This window comes from Eulemur rufifrons, chromosome 5, assembly GCF_041146395.1.
Source record: "Eulemur rufifrons isolate Redbay chromosome 5, OSU_ERuf_1, whole genome shotgun sequence".
NCBI lineage: Eukaryota > Metazoa > Chordata > Mammalia > Primates > Lemuridae > Eulemur > Eulemur rufifrons.
In genome coordinates, this window is record NC_090987.1 from 42613808 (window position 1) to 42631259 (window position 17452).

Here is a 17452-nt window from a genome sequence, read left to right on the forward strand (position 1 = left end):
TGTAAAAGGCAAATATTTTGTACAAAAATACAAAGTTTTAAAAGCTCTTTAAGTATATTTCATATTATTACTAAAAGTTGGTCTATATATCTGTATGTCTGCATATTTTTCCTACATTTGGGATTTTAGAAATGTAAGGTACTGTTTACACAGTATATGCTTAAGTTCTTCCTATAGCTCAACAACCAATGATGGTCTTTTCTGATTGGAGCATTCCATACTTTGGAAGATATAATTTGTATAACTGCATGGTTACTGGCTGAGAAAAATCTATGTGATTCAGTCTGTGTGCACACCAAAAGTCAGCATACCACACTGGGGGACCCTTTGAGTTCCCAAGTCCTTGGGTAATGGCAGATGGTAAGAAACACTAAGTTGTCAATTTTTTTCAGTAATTGGTTTTTAGCGCTTTTTTTCCCCAATCTGGTGAGAAGGCGATGCAATCAGAGAGAAGTATCCATGGCCTTTGCGAGCCGTCTGAAAATTTGTTCATGATATTACATCATAGTCCATTACACTGTAGATGATAGTACTAAAAGAGAGGAATAAGGAAGGACATTAGTTTTTCTTAAAGAAAAAAGCGAATGTACAGTTCAAAAAAAGGACACATGTATTTTTATAGGGAAAATTCTAAAATATATCATTCAACAATGCTTATTTTTCAAAACATTTTTCAAAGCAATGTCTAAAAGTTCTTATTCAGATTAAGCAAAAGCTAAGTTTCATTTTGAAGGAGCTTAATCTGGGGAAGTCTAGTCCCTACTCAAATCCAGGATGGCCAAAAAGGGCAAACAAATGACAAGTCGGGTTACTTGTCACCATCTATTAAAATCTCTTGTTTAGGTATCTGTGTTTCTCCCTCAACTGACCCAGCTGTGAGTTCCTTACATGTCTTGAGATTCCCATCTCCAGCACTTGGACCGATGCCCGACACGTCAAAGGTACTCAATAATTGTTTCTGGAATGGATTTAGGGATAATTTGTGCCCCAGTTACTTGAGGTGTTTGTTCACTACCAACTTTTTTTTTTAAATGGCTTTACTGTAATATAATTCACAAAGCATACAATTCACCCATTTAAACTATATAATTCTTTAGTATATTCACAGAGTTTTGTGCAATTTAGAACAATCTAATTTCAAAACATTTTCATCACCTTAAAAAGAAACCCCATACCCATTAGAATTCATTCCCTATTTCCTACCTCCCCCGCCACGAATGTTTAAATCTAATTCTGACGAAGGAAACTAAGATGCCCCGTTCAATAGAGGGTCATGTATTAAATGCAGGTTTAGATAAGTATGTTTTGAAGGCAGGAAAATCTCCAAAGGCTGCTTTGGCTTATGAGCTTATAAGGAGCAGAGACTGTATCCCTCCAGTATGTAGCTCAGCATCTGGCTTATAGTAGATGCTCAATAAATACATGTGGCATCAAATGCCTGGCTGCCTGAATTGGCTGTGTATGGATGTCTATGAGAAAGATAGCACTGGTGCCATATTTTAAAGAACAATTGACTGCCAATTTTATAAGCTACTGACCTGGGCTGGAGTACTTCCTATATGTTAGGCACATTTATTAACTTATTTAAGTCCTCACCACAACCCCATGAAGAAGATACTATTATTCCCCTGAGGTTAATAACTTGCCCAGCTACTAAGCGGCAGAACCAGGACTAGAACGCATCTGCAGAGCCTGCACCCAGAGCCCTAAACTCACCACCTCTCACAAAACTGGAACAAAAGCTCTGCAGTGCCCTTGTAAATCCCATCTACCGCTTACCGGTCTCCCTGTCTTTTTCACAAATGAAGTTATTCACGTCTTCACATTGGAAATCGTTCCACTGCCCGGCATAAATCAACCCAGCGCAGTCTTCTCCGGGCCCGTGGCCGTGACCCCAGTTATCTGGCTGTCCAGCTTTCCAATTTCTTTTAACAAAACAGAAATTGAGTATTATTGGCACAGTAATGCAGAGGTTTTCTTTACTCAAGAGCGGCAGAGAAATGTAAAAAACAAAACTGAAGCATGTTATTTGGCCTGCAATGAAAAGCAGTGTGCGCCCTTATTCAGAATAAACAGCAGCTGTTTTGCAGAGTGGTGCATAATGAAGCATCTGCCTGCAGGCTTGTGATCCCTGCCACGAGGAAACCAACTCATCGGGCTGCTTCATCACAAAGCAGAGGGAGAAAATCCTCCTTTGACATCATTAGATGAATGACTATCTAATGTCTACTGGAATGCTGACTTCTGGGCATGTGTGTGAGTTTATACGCCTTGTAAGGACATGAAATACACACACATACGCACACAGACATATACACACACTTGTGAGGACCCAGAGGGATCTTTGTACATTTTAATATCTTGCCTCTAACAAGTAAGTCTGAGTCAGGAAGAGAAAGTAAGAGACCCTTTATATATTTTTAAGAACCTACAATTACAAACAACTGGTTATGACTGTCTGGCTAAATTGTAGATGGTTGATTGCTCTAGAAGGAAACCGTAATTTAATCTTACTGAAAATGACTCATACATTTCACTGCCTTTTTTGGGAGAGAGGTTCTTAAAAACAAGTTTTCTTTAGGATGAGTTCACTCGGGGCTTGTTAATGTGGATGCCGCTGCTCCAAACAGTACTTTGCCAGGGGTAACAGTTCTTGATTCTGTTTCCATGCAGTGAATTAGATGTGCGTCCAGACTCGGTTCTTGAAGGCTAAACCTTGTGTAGGAAGCAGGTTCATGCACAGAAGCTTGTGGTTACGGCCCGAGAGGATAAGCCTGCCTCGCGCAGGGTCTGAAAGATCATCTGCGGCCGGAGGTGCTTCCCATAAACGATGACTCATTACCCCATCTGCCACGGGGTATCCTTGGGTCACCCGAGGAGAGCGCCCATACTGCCCTATGTCTTTCGACGGTTAAAGACCAGCAAAACTAGAGGGCTGTGGGAAAGGACAGTTGAAGTTTATAGTCAAAGGGTGAGGGAAGCAAGGTAGCACAGACTGCCCCACACCCAATGTGTATTTGGGGATTTTTAGTAAAATGAATAAGAAGGCACGGGGGCTGATGCCTATAACCCCAGCACTTTTGGAGGCCAAGTTGGGAGGATCACTTGAGGCCAGGAGTTTGAGACCAGCCTGGGCAACATAGCCAGACCCTCTCTCTACAAAAAATAAAAAAAATTAGCCAGGCATAGTGGCGAGTGTCTATAGTCCTAGCTATTCGGGAGTCTGAGGTGGGGGGATCGCCTAAGCCCAGGAGTTGGAGGTTACAGTGAGCTATGATAGCACTACTGCACTCCAGCCTGGGCAACAGAGTGAGACCCTGTCTCATTTAAAAAAAAAAAAAAGAATATGAATGGAGAGACCTCAATTAAATAAATCTAGTGATGAAAAAATAGAGGAAACCATCAATTGATGAGAATAAAAATGAGATAATATTTTGAAGGGGGTTAGAAAATATTCACTCACTCACTCACATATACTTGGAGCACCTTATGATCTAGGACCTCTGCAGTCCCCAAGCCCTGTGGGCTGTGGACTGATACCAGTCTGCAGAGCTCTGCCACCTTCCCACCCACTTCCGTGGAAAAAGTGTCTTCCATGAAACTTAGCGGGGGTAGAACACACAGCAGGAGGTGAGCGGCGGGTGAGTGAGTGAAGCGTCATCTGTATTTACAGCTGCTCCCCATTGCTCGCATCACCGCCTGAGCTCAGCCTCCCCCTCTCCTCTTGCCCCACCCACGGAAAAATTGTCTTCCATGAAACCGGTCCCAGTCTAGGTGCTAGCAGTATAGCAGTGCAGAGAACAGAGTCCTAACTCTCATGGAACACACACAACAAACAAGACAGACGAGTTCAAAATCTCAGACTGTCACAGTGATGCCAGATAGAGAAAAAGTAGGAAGGAAAAATACTTTCGCATATGGTTTTCTGTCCACCTTGCAGGACTCCTCTGGAAATGTCGACAATGCCTGAGCATCGTTTGATCTTGTTGATGTATATTTTGTTCACTGCTGCCAGTAATATGAGGGGGCTTGATTCCAATTTTGTTTATAAAATTTGATATCTATGATTCCTGAATGTATAATGATGGAACATTTGATATTCTTGATTTACCATCTAATTGAGAAATTGTATAAATATGACTTCTTAGGGTTTAGAAGGCCTGCTTAATATTTTCCTCTTGCATTTCAAGTCATTTTAAGTTAAGTAAGTAAAGGGACTTATCAGCTAGACAGAAAGATAACCCAGTGACAAGAGAGGAGATTATCACCTTTCTCCATTTGTTTTTCTAGGTCACTGGAATTTTTCACATCATTGCTCAAGGCTTTCCTTGGGACTAAAAGCAGAATGCAGGTCTGTGGCTGTGGGTGACTGGGGGCGGGGGGCGGCGTGAGTGGGAGGTAGGTAGCCAGCCTGGGGCTGGGCTGCAGGGGCAACTCGGCCTGGAGACCGAGGACCCAGAGTCTCAAAGCGTCTCTTTGGCAAAGTAAAATCACAGGGAGTGACTTGTGGCAAAGCCCCTCCGTCTGTGTGCTTATAATCAAACAGCAAAGAACATGTCAGATAAACAGAATATATATATTTTGTAGAAGAATGTCAGCTTAAATAGTGCCTTAACCTCATTCACAAGTAGATCCTGCCAAGAAGAATGGCTGAAGCCTGGGCTGAAAATACCTGAATCCCATATTATAGTACACACATCACAGAGGTGAGTGGGGAGCACCACACACATCCTTGGACATCACACTCTAAGTACACCAGGGACTTTGGGAACTCTTAGACTGACTGCTCCAGTGAGCTGGAAACACACGAGCGCATCAGCCGTGGGTGTGGAGCTCCTCCAGTATTTTGGGTTCATCCTAATGGAGGCAGAGCACATGCTCTCAATCTTGGAGACAGCTCCTTCCAACCTCGCAACTTGGTACTCTCTCATTGACCACACGATTGACCAATGCTTCATGGCCAAGAGACTTCCGCTGGTGAGGCCCTGGCTCAAAACAGAAAAATCTTAGTAGTGAGTATGTCTTGCAGCAAACCTCTCTTCCGCTACAAGGGCCTGTATTGTAGAAGATTCCTCTTGTGGCCTGAAACATAAGTGTGGACCAGTGTGGATTATTACTGAATCAGAGGTTGCCGAAGGTTCTTTTCTGGTCCCCTCCATTCTATGGTCCTATATTCTAAAAACACAAGGTGTAATATATGGAGCAGTCTGCACGGACAGAAAGGCCCCCTTGTTTTATCTTTGTCAAGACGACATCACAGATGATATCAACTGTTACTTGACAGCATTCTCCTGCCAAATGACTTGCTGTGGACAGAACAAAGGTGGTGCCAGTGTGTTTGGGAGATTCTCAGGAAGACTTTCACATCTCTAGTGATCTAAGGTGAGTAACTGCAAGCAGGGTGGGCAAGAGGGCTGTTAAGAAGTCGCCTTAGAGTTTTGCTCTGAGCAAGTGGACAGAGCCTATGTCTCATATGTATCCAATTCCCTGGCCTAGCCGCCTGCCTCCATTCATAGTGACAGTCTGCCAAACAACACACCGACACTTATTCCATCAAGAGTAGAAAGATCACCATTGACATGCTCCTGGTTTCACAGATCCTCCTGATTGCCCATTTTCTACTTCATTGCTCTCTAGTCTTTATTTCTTTCCTCCTACTTACTTAGGGATTATTTGCTCTTCTTTTTCTATCCTGGTAAAGTAAAAGCTTAGATTATTGATTTTCAACCTTTAAAAAATGTTTCTAATATGTCTTTTTTTTTTTTGAGACAGAGTCTTGCTCTGTCACCCTGGCTAGAGTTCAGTGGCATTGTCATAGCTCACTGCAGCCCCAAACTCCTGGGTTCAAGTGATCCTCCTGCCTCAGCCTCCTGAATAGCTCAGACTACACGCACGTGCCACCATGCCCGACTAATTTTTCTATTTTTAGAAGAGATGGGGTCTTGCTCTTGCTCAGGCTGGTCTTGAACTCCTGACCTCACGTGATGGGCCTGGGCCTCCCAGAGTACTAGGATTATAGTTGTGAGCCACTGAGCCCAGCCTAATATATGTCTCTTAAAGCCATAAAATATCCCTCTTTAAACACTCTTTTAGCTGAATCCTACACATTTTGATGTTTTAATTTTCTTTGAAATATTTTCAGATTTCCTTTGTAACATTTTCAGATTTCCTTTGTGATTTCTTTTTTTATCCATGGGTTATTTAGACGTGTATCATTTAATTTCCAAATATTTAGGATTTTACAGATTATCTTTCTGTTACTGATTTTTAATTTAATTGTTTTGGCCAAAGAACATATTCTGTAGAGTTTCAGTTCTTTTAAATTTATCAAGACTTGTTTTATGGTTCAGCATATGGTTTATCTTGGTGCACTTGAACAGCACGTGGATTTGCAGTTGTTGGGTGAAATGTCCCACAAATATCAACCAAGTCAAGTTAGTTGATAATGTCTACTGAATTCCTATTGATTTTTCTAATTACTTGTTCTATCAATGACTGAGCAAGGAATATTGAAATTGCCTTTAAAGCCCTGATCTTTGATGTATCTGCATTTAGGGGTGGTATGTCCTCTCGATGCTAACACGATCCTGGAACCCAGAGTTTTTTACATGAGCCCAACAACAACCTCTTACTCACACTGCCAGCCCCTAACTTTAGAAAAGTTCCCACGGGTGGGCACCCCAGCGGGCACCCCAGGTTAATTCACCAAATGTTATTACTGGTCTGTGGGCAAATGGACCCCACTTTCCAGTCAACAGGCTGGTGCTGGCCAAGAATGAAGTTTCACAGGTCTGTGTGAAATGCAAAGAATAAAGACAACGTGTGTGTTTGTTTTGTGTGTGTGTGTGTGTGTGTGTGTGTGTGTGCGTATGTGTATTATTTTTTTAATGCTGAGATTTGCTGACAAGTGGTTTTTAAAAAACATGTCCTTAATTGGGAAGTAAAATCTTGACAATCTATGTCAGCCCTCCAGTCTTTCTTTTGAAATTGTATTGGTGTGTAGACCCAAAGTATCTGAGGACCTGTCGCAGGCACCGTCCTGAGCCATTGCAGATGGCATCTCATGCCATCCTTTTCCTTAGCTGGTCCCGCCCTGCTTCACTGCAGCCATAGCTGTAAGATTCAGTGAGTCAGACTGCAGGTTTCATGGGACATAAACCCGAGTTCAGTCTGTGTGTGCTCTGAGCCTTGGCATCTATTCCACGTCACTGCGGCTCTCTGTTTGTTGTAGCACTGTTATCTCTCATCCAGGTCTCAGCATGACAAACGAGGTGAGGCCTAAGAGAGAGCCTGTTATCCCTTATCTATTTGCTCTTTAGTGGTAATCACAAAACCCTTAATCAATTTGGAAAGGGCTGTGTGTGCTGGGGAAAAAGGGTAAGGGGGGAAGCTGTGGCACTTAATCCTTCTGTAGAAGAAGGAAGTACGAGGCAGGGGATGGTCCACCTACTTTCATTTTTTGGAAGAGCTTAAGAAAGTTTGGTATTCATTCTTCTTTGAATGTTCGGTAGAATTCAGCTGTGACCCATCTGGTCTTGGGCTTTTCTTTTGGGGAGGGTTTTGATTATTCTCCAATCGCCTTATTTTTTATTGGTCTGTTCAGGTTTTCTATTTCTTCTTGATTCTGTCTTGGAAGGTTGTATGTTTCTAGGATTTTATCCATTCTTCTAGGTTATCCAATTTGTTGGCTTACAATTGTTCGTAATAGTCTCTTAGGATCACCAGCTCCAGAAATCATTGCTGGTGGCAGGGAAAGGAAGGTAAATGGGCCAATGCTTGGGGGCCACAGATGCAAAAAAGTAGAGGGGAAAAGGTGAGTCTGAAGGAGAAGAATTTGGGGTGGCTTATACTCATGGGAAACCCCTGAGAGCCCGAAGCCCAGTCCCCATTCCCAGGCCACGCAGAGAACGTTTTTCTTGTCTTCTTCACAAACCTATTGTGAGACTTGAGTGAGACACTGTGTGTGACATCCCAATCAGGGTACTATAAAACATATACATTCTAGGTAGCATTCATCTGTGATTACTTACTAGCAGGATAATAATTATGACAATAATTGTAGCAATAATACCAATACTAGCAGGTAATATTTCTCAAGCACTTCCCATGTGCCAAGCCCTCTTCTAAATGCTACATATATAAACAATCTCATTTCATAACACTGGCGCAGGTACTTTGGTAAAATTTGTTTTATAAAGGGGGACATGGAGATTTTGCACGGGTGAATAATGCACATGAGGTCTTGCAGCTTTGAGTGTTGTTGGGTCAAGGCCCGGAACCCAGATCTCACTGACACCAGAGCATGTGCTACCCCCTCTCGACTGCACTGGCTCTTTTTCTAGTTTGTGCAATGTTTATTATTACATGTCAAATTAAATTAGCCTTCAGTTATTGAGACCTCATAATACGCCTGCCTAATTTATTCCTGCTTTTAAAATTTGATCCTGGGGATTTTTACGTGCATATGTACTCCTCTGGGTGGAAAATGAGAAGCATGTCTGTGGCTGGGGTGCATAAGCCGAGCCTTTCAGGAGGCTCCAGGGTGGCTGCGGCTGGGGACTGAGTTCCCAGGGAGGTGTCTGGTGACGTTGTCTTTCTCAGGTCTCCTGTACCAGTGCTGGCGCTCTCCTCCCAGACCGCATCATTCTTGCTGGACTGCGTGGAACGTGGAAGAGGAGAAGAGTCTCACCTTGGGAGAGCTGGTGTGAACGGTCCTGTTCCAGCTCAATCCACTCCATAGGGGCCAATCCAGTTTTGTCTTGGGGGAAGGCTTAAGATTGAATTTCTCAGTGAGTCTAACCCAGACCTTTTGTGCATTTACAGCAGTGAGAAAAGTACAGAAGATGGATTTTTGTTTAGTTCCCCTAACTCACTTACAAAAAAAAAAAAAAAAAAGATCCTAACACTCCAGACATTAAAAAAAACAACCCCCCCCCCATCCCCACCTCCAACCCTCCACTGCTGCTATTTTAGACGCCAACTCCACAATAGTTTTGAGTCTCCGAAGTGCATTCCTAGTGCATTCCTGCTGTGCTGGGGGCTTTCCTTGAACCTGCCAGGGGCGCTCCCCAGTGCCAGAGTGTGCCAGGTGTAGCCTCCTCTCCCCCAGGACAGGTGCGGAGGAGCAGACAGGCAAGGACCCCCCACAGCAGATGTGCACTCGCCCCTTGGGGGCAGTCTGAGCCTGCGCTTCAAATCTTCAAACGTTCCACCTCAATGTTTGGCCACTTTTTTTTTTAAAGAGAGATGGCCTCGTTCAGGTGTCCGTCAACATCCTCTAATCCTGCTTCTTGCCTGGAGAAGTACAGAGGAGCGTCTACCCACATACACGCGCATGCAGAGAGATTTTAAAAATTCTGGCCAGGCGCGGTGGCTCATGCCTGTAATCCTAGCGCTCTGGGAGGCCAAGGTGGGAGGATTGCTTGAGCTCAGGAGTTTGGGTCCAGCCTGAGCAAGAGCGAGACCCCGTCTCTACTAAAAATAGAAAAAATTAGCTGGGCAACTAAAAAAAAAAAAAATAGAAACAAAAAATTAGCTGGGTATGATGGTGAGCACCTGTAGTCCCAGCTACTTGGGAGGCTGAGGCAGGAGGATCATTTGAGCCCAAGAGTATGAGGTTGCTGTGAGCTAGGCTGATACCATAGCACTCACTGTAGCCCAGAAGACAGACTGAGATTGTCTCAAAAAAAAAAAAAAAAAAAAAAAAAATTCGATCTGGCCTTTCTATCATCTCTGACTACTCCCCTCTCGTCAACTGTTACGGGTCTGTGTCTCAGACCTGTGAGACGGCCTCAGACCTGAAACACCCTCATTTTCTCCTCTGCCAGGACCGAGCAGCCCCAAAGGCTGGGCCACGGACTCTGTGCCACTCTGGGAAGGTGCTATTGACGCTGTGACACTCTCACACCTGGCGGAGCCTCTGCAGGCCCTGGCTTCTCCGCCTCCAGCAAACTAGACTTACTCAGAGGTGGGTTTTTATAAATCCTGCTCCACTTGGTACAGTTTATTGCATAGTTTCACATCCATTTGAGGCAAGGCCAGAGTAGAGAGAAATAAAATTCTAATGGCTACAATTTAGTGATCTTTAGACTTTGGGTAGGATAGAGGAAGGAGCTGACGCCCCTGGGGTAGGATGAGGCGCTGGAGATTTCCGTGTCCCTACGAGGCCCAAGAAGGTACCGCCAAGTGCTTCTGTTCTTTGACGCTGCTTTTATGGAACTCAGGTCACATCGGACTTAGGGAGAATCTTCAAACCTTTAGGGGACAGTAATCCAAACAACGCAGCCTTTTTGACGGTGCCCAATGTGTAGGAGAATCGTCAATTAGTAGTTTACAGTCATTCTCTGCCCAGAAGCCCTGCCAGGGTCACGGGCGCCCACAGTGCCATCCTGGAGGGAGCTCGCCAGTCCTCCGAAACTTGCCTGGGGTAATCGCTGAATGTGCACGAGGTTGTCTGGGCTCTGTTGTCCTCTGCTGTAGCATTTAGAGAAAGCGCCTTGGCCAGAAGGACCGTGCCTTGTGGTTTTATCAGGCTTGTGATTTTTTTCTTAGAAATGAAAAGAAATTCATTCCACGAAAAGAAGAAAGACAAACCCTACCAGATAGCGTATCAACTGTCAACCACAATTTCCCCGGTGGGAATACACAGCTGGGCACGAGGAGCAGCCTCTGGGACACAAGGTCATTAAGGAAGAAATCGCAGGGAGTTGGACAAGAGGTGAGAACAGAACTGTGAGCATCTGACTACCAATCTGGAAGTTTCTGAGTACTCACTTGTAGTCAGGAGTCGTCCCATCTAGCCACTTCCATTCATTTTCTTTCTCCGAGTCCGTGAGGCCGATCCAGTGGCTGTCTCTGCCTGCCATCTGCTTCTTTATCCATTGCTGGAAAACAAACCGGTGACGGTACATTACTGTTTCTCAGAACAGATGTCTGCGGGACTATTTTTGTTTTTTTAACATTTGGAAAAAAAGAGGAACATTTCAAAGAGGACGTCAGTCAGAACTTGTACGCTGCTTTTGCTGTCTGCTTTTTTTATTGCACTCGTTTTGTTTTGCACTGTTTGGGGGGCTTTGACGTTTTTTCCTCTTACAAGTTTCCAAGTGATGTTACAGGGATGCTCTTCCTCTAAATCACTCAGACAGCTCAACGACTTCCCCTCAGACCCATTTCCCTCCTACCACCCAACCCTCCCACGTGCTAATGACAGTAACAGCCGCGGGGTTGTCGAGCCCCTCAGGTGGTGCACGCAGCGTGTCTCTAAGCCTTTGCAACAACCCACGTGACAAAGATGAGACGTGGCTGATCTGGGTCTGGGCCCGGGGCTGTGTATTCTAAAGCCCACTCTCCTCCGTGTGCTCATTCCAGTCAGTTACTATGGGAAACATCTGGTTTCAAGGTTGTGTCTGCTGCAGATACTTAGGGAAAAGGAAGGAGGTCGCCGGAACAGTGTGGCACCAAAGAAAGAGCATTGGCACTGTTGCTGGAGGGGCCTGGGTTTCAGTCTCAGCTCTGCATTTACTCCATAGACCATGCCGGGCCTTAGTTTTCTTATCTGTGAAATGGGTTATAATAATACCTATGTTCTAGGGTTGCTGTGAGGTTTAAGGGAGAAAATGCCTTGTACAGTGCCTGGCATATAGGTGTGGTCTAAGGTTGCTGTCATTATCATGTGTGGGCTGTGGCCTGTGGGATTTCTCTGTTCTTCTTGACCACACGTCTGGTCCTTTGGACCCCACACCAGCCCCACAGTGCTCACACCTCTGCCTCTGTGTCCTCTGTGTCTCCTGGTGGCAGCCCTTGAGCTTCTCCCCTGCGTTACAACTCTCCTGACAGCCACAAGAGAAGCCACACATCACCAGGCTTGACAAGCACACCTTCCAGGGGGAAGCAGGAAGATATAATTCCAATGCCATGAATGCTTCTGGCCACTGGCTAAAGCCCAAATCTCATAATGTCACCTTCCATGTTTATGTGACTAGGAATTCTTGATATCTTTGAATCCCCAAGAAGTATGCAATTTCCAGATGTAAATTATCCTTAAATTACAGTTTTCACCAACCAAGTATGTGGCAAACATACCTGTTCTTCTCTCGTGTTTATGAAAACGAGATGTGAAGACTTGTCTTCACAGGAAAGTTTTGCATCCTCGAAAATTTCTTTCTCAACCGAAAAATAGTAGCATTTGTCTGTGAAGTTCTTCCAGTGAGGCGGGCAGCCTAGGAATGCAAAAGTTTTAGACACTGATTGAAAAAAAAAAAAAAAAAAACAGAAAGCACTTGCCTTTCTTCAGCTACATGTAAGAGGCCAAAGCTACAGCCCTGCCAGGAGCAGCCCGAGTGTCCCTGTGCGGAGTCCGTGGCTGAAGGTCACGGACATGCTCGGAGCACGGACTGGCCCAGGTGACTGCGGGGCACACAGTGGTCCAAACCAGATAATCTGGAAAATACCTGTGACCGGGTCTTTGTTTCTCTGTGCCTGGATTAGTCCTTACAATGACAGAAATAATGACAAAAAGCAGGGCAGGCGCAGATGTTCAGCGTCACTCTGGAATCATGGGGAGCCCGCAAACAACTGGAAGCGAGAACCCAGAACCCAGACTGGGCTCATGGAACACGAAGGTCACCCAGGTCTTTCCAAGGGAAATCCAGTGGAATGGGTCAGAAGAGAGAATAGGCTTGGTTGCTAATCGAACATTCAAATTTCGCCAAAGGCTTAATTATCAAAAGACTAGAAGGCACCATAAAATTTTGTGAAAAAGAAACTACATCCAGGCACCAACAGCAGAAAGCTCCATCTGCACACTGATGAGGTCACCTGAGGGCACGGTATGCCCCCAGAGAGAATATAAAATGAGGAAAAGACGGGCCAGGGGCAGCCGGCCGCAGCCTTCCATGAAGGAAACATTTTGGGATGCATTTGTCTCCCGAGGGCCTGACTCCTCTAAACAGAAGAGCGCTAGAGAACCCACGGTGTTCAGAAACGTGCCGCTGCGGAGGCAGGTACAGGAGCTGCCCTGGGGCCTTCACTGTCAAATGAATGGTGGGGGTGCGGCCGCTGGGGGCTGGCCCAGCCATGGGCACATACACTGCCTCGTTTCCCCGGAGGGAGGGAGGGTCGGACTTACCATTGGCCTCCGGCGCTGAGGTCGGCTCGTTCTGCAGGGCCAGGGGCACCACTGCCCCCGATGGGCCTGGGGGGCCGGGGGGTCCCTTGGGGCCCGGCATGCCTGGCACCCCAGGCAAGCCCGGCAGCCCCCGGGGTCCAGGCACCCCAGGCTCCCCCACTGTGCCCTGCAGTCCCTGGAAGCCGGGAGGGCCCTGCGGGCCAGGGAGTCCATCCTTGCCTGGTGGGCCTGGGGGGCCTGGGTCCCCACTGGGGCCCTGAGGGCCGGGCTTCCCGGGGGACCCACGGGAGCCTTTGGGGCCCTGCGAGCCTTTGGAGCCTTTGCCGCCGCGCTCTCCAGGGGGGCCGACGGGTCCAATGGGGCCTCTCTCCCCGGCGGGGCCGGGAGGGCCAGGCTCCCCCTTCTCTCCTTTCTGTCCCTTGTTGCCAGTCGGGCCAGGGGGTCCCTGGGATCCTCTGTCACCTTTTGGACCCCTGGGGCCAGGAGGACCTAAAACATAAAAAAAGCAAATGGTATAAACATGAAATCAATTGTGACTGACAGTGTGTAAATAATTTAGCTTCTTCTTTTTTTTTTTTTGAGATAGAGTCTTGCTCTGTTGCCCTGGCTGGAGTGCAGTGGCATCATGATAGCTCACTGGAATCTCAAAGTGCTGGGATAATTTATCTTATAAAAATCTCCAAATAAAAAGTCTACCATACAAAACATACACATTAAGGAATGGTTATTTGTGTACCCTACTACTGTTGGCCGTTGTTATGGGCTGAATTATGCCCTCCCCCAAATTCATGTGCTGAAGTCCTAACCCCCAGAAAGAACCTCAGAATGTGACTGTATTTGGAGACAAGGTCTTTACAGAGGTCATCAAGTTAAAAGGAGGCCATTCGGGTGGGCCCTACTCCAGGATGACTGGTGTCCTCAAAGAAGAGGGGATTAGGGCACAGACACACACGGGGAGGACCCTGTGAGGACACAGGGAGAAGACGGCCAAGTGCAAGCCAGAGAGACGCCTCAGAAGAAACCACCCTGCCAGCACCTCGCTCTCAGCCTTCCAGCCTCCAGGACTGCGGGGAGGTAAATTCCTGTCATTTGGGTCCCAGTCAGTGGTGCTTTGTTACAGCAGCCTGAGCAAACCGATATGACTGTGTGGCCTTTATTTTAAACAAAAAGGTTTCTTCAATCAGTTCACCCTTCCTGCTCCAAGCATTGAGAATGTATCTTAACCGTGTACAACTTCTAGCACCCACTGATGTCCTTCAGGTTGACGCTGGTGACAGCGGGCAGCTCACTAGTCACGGTGACTCACACTATTAATGTGGGTTCTCTGAGTCGATAGGGCCTATTTTGTCACCAGCAGAAAGGTTGTGCAGGCTGGGGTCAGGCTTTCCTCTTGTTTGTTTCCTGTTTTCATTAATTTGACCAATATTTATGAATGACCTCTTACATGGCATGCACTGTGCTAAGGTGTTGTGGGATAAAGAGCTGGATGAGGCCAAAAAATGCCATCAGGTGTTGAGAGGCTCTGACCTACTAATTCTCTGTCACCAAGCTCCGGCCTCTTCCTCTCTGTCACATCCCATCTTGCATTCCCGTCCCCTCCACCAGAGCTGTGGGGACACTGGTGTCCTTAGGGCTGAGTTTCACTCACGCATGGACCAGCTCAGAGGACTGGCAGGTCTCTGCTGGGAGGCTGGCTGGGGCTTCACTGCCCATTGTGGACGGGGGCCCGGACTCTCGGGGCTGTTAGTCTAATAATACAAATGTGGAAAGTGGCCTAGAGAAAAACATTAGCTGGTCCATCTAAATGACAGGGGTGAGAAGGAAGGCAATACCTTCTCATCCCCATCATCCCACAGAGGCCCACTTAACATAGAATTGTTTTGTTTTCTTTACATTCTCAGGGGCAATGGGGAACTTCACACATATATTCCACAACCAGGATTTGTATAGCGAATGACAGTTTTCAAGGTACTTCCATCACACATATTATGTCATCTGACCTTGCCTGTGACATATTATTCCCATGGCACAGATGAGGACATGTAGGCCAGAGACGCCAAGCAGTTTGTTCAAGGCTACTTAGGTACTAGGAACAGATGTACCAAGGAGAATAAGACCTGGACAATCTCAACTGAGTAGCGGAGCTGGGCCATGAATCAGGTCTTCTGACGTTGAAATGAACATGTCTTAGAGTTTCTGAGATCTCACAATTCTATATGAACACGTAAGAGGCCCACCCTGCCCTCCATCCTGTGAAGACACCCTTCTCACCTCTGCAGGGGGATTGCCCTCCACCCCCGCCCCACCCCAGGCCTTGAGGGACATCGCCACACCCTCATTCTATCCATGGCCCCAAGTCCAACCCACCTCTCTCTGTCCTTGGCAGAAACCTGGCTCTGCACTTAGCTTCCTTACTCAAGGCCACCCATGATGTTGCTCACAGATTCATCGGCAAAACCCTCCTCCAAGTTGTAAGAAAAGTTTATCCTAACAGCTAGGACTAGCTTAAACACATTCTTTCTAGGGTTATCTGCTCCATAAATGGGAGGCTTTAGAAGACTTGGGGATGACGCACTCTCTACCGGAACCCATCCCAGTGACCCTGCCCACAGCTCCTGTTGGCTTCTGCCTGTGTCCAGCTCTCCTGGGCTCTGGGTCCTTATTTCCATCCACTAGTTGAATGGTCAGTTTTCCCTGAGATGTTCTGCCAGCACCTCCAACCCAGCGTGTCTACAACTGAACTTCTCATCCCTTTGCTGTCCATTCTCCTTCCATCATCACTCCTCCCACCACGTCGGCACAACCCTCTTTTCCCACCCATTACCCCGCCAGGACCCCAGTGTGGGCTCTCTCCCTCCCACCTCTAAATCTGTCTTTTTTGGTGGAATTTTAGGGTAACTTTTTAAACTGACTTTCCGACCCATGATTCCTCTCCATTCATTCCACCTGCCTTTGTCTTCCTCAAGCCCAGCTCTGATCTCCACTTGCTGGAGAATATTCAGCCCCTACCTGATCAGTTGCTATGGAGGCTCTTCACCACTTGGTCTAATGCATGTTTTATTCCATCCTCCTCTGCACTTTCACACGTTTCTTCTCTTAGAATTTCCTCTGTCTGTATCCTTCTGTAAGATACCTGGCAGCCTCCGAGGTCACTCCAGATGGAAGTTTTCCCTCCTTCTCTATTCTTTTCGTCCTTGTTTATTCTACAGGACCCTTCCCCATCCAGCACCTCACAGGGTCTGGCCCATAGTCATCACTCAGCAAGAACTTACCAAATACATGTGCATCCCTGTTAGAAAGTCCAGCACTCTCATACTAATAACTTGGGCTCCAGAAGAGAGATCAGAAGAGACAGGTTTTGGGAGAGGGGTGACCTGCTCCAGTGACCGTCACCTTATTCCAAGAGGAATAATCTACATATCAGGTGGGCTGTGGCTGCCACTATGGAATAATTCATGAGGGATCTGTCTTTCCTGACTCTACTGACACGAGTTGATGCAATCAGTCTCCTCATCGGCAATGTGACTTTTTTCTGTTTGACCTGGGGAGGCTCACGAAATTGCTCAGGCCAGGTGGCAAAGATAGGGAAGGTGGACTTTGCACGGCCAGATCTACCTCCTTTTAAAAAGTAACTTAGTTCCTTCGTGTAGTTGAGAAATAGCATCCTAGACATTAATACTGGGGAAGGTGGCTGTGCACTGCCCCATAAAGGATGTAGCATTATGGAAAGTTCTAGTGAAAAAATACAATTTAGGCCAAAACAAAAAACCATATTCTAATGTATGTAGAATAACAGCAAAATTAAAGGTAACTTTTCTTTTCAACTATTTCTGTTTAGTTTATGTTCTGGTCAAGTCTTTTAGAAATTTTAATCTTTATTCTTTTCAAAAATTGTTGCCAATAATCAGTGTTTCTCAATCACTCTTATCTGGGGTTGGTACTCTACTCGCAAGCTGAGGGAAGTGAGTTTACCTGCGACCATAAAACAGTGACCGTTCAGGGGCTTGTGTCCCTGTTCCGACATATTGATGGAGAGTTGGATTTCTTCCAGAACACCTTCCTCTGGTTTTTGACAGAGTTCCAAAGACATGCAACTCTCTCGTCCTCCCCTGCCAGGAGTCCAAGACCTCCCTTGCCCGGGGTGACAGCTTTTCATTCATCTTCTTTCTTTCTGGGGTAGTTGATTGTGTCCGGCTATTTCCCTCTGGACTGGAAGTGGTTGTTGAATGTCCCCACCCAGTCCACACGTAAGCCGTGGCCTATCTGAAGAGTGGTAATCAAATGTGGATCCCACAGACAGCACAGAATGCCAGCAGATGCAAATTT

General features: G+C 46.3%; 1 protein-coding gene across 1 annotated transcript in view; it reads right to left on the reverse strand.

Moving 5' to 3' along the window:
- Positions 1-218: 218 nt before the first annotated feature.
- COLEC12 (collectin subfamily member 12) overlaps positions 219-17452 on the reverse strand; it is a 33782-nt gene continuing 16548 nt past the window's right edge. Inside the window, exons 4-8 of the mRNA XM_069468200.1 lie at positions 13127-13615; positions 12082-12218; positions 10774-10883; positions 1780-1925; positions 219-532 (exon numbers count right to left, since the gene is read on the reverse strand). Of these exons, the coding sequence (XP_069324301.1) occupies positions 513-532; positions 1780-1925; positions 10774-10883; positions 12082-12218; positions 13127-13615 (902 nt within the window). The 3' untranslated portion in view covers positions 219-512. The remainder of the gene's footprint in view (positions 533-1779; positions 1926-10773; positions 10884-12081; positions 12219-13126; positions 13616-17452) is intronic.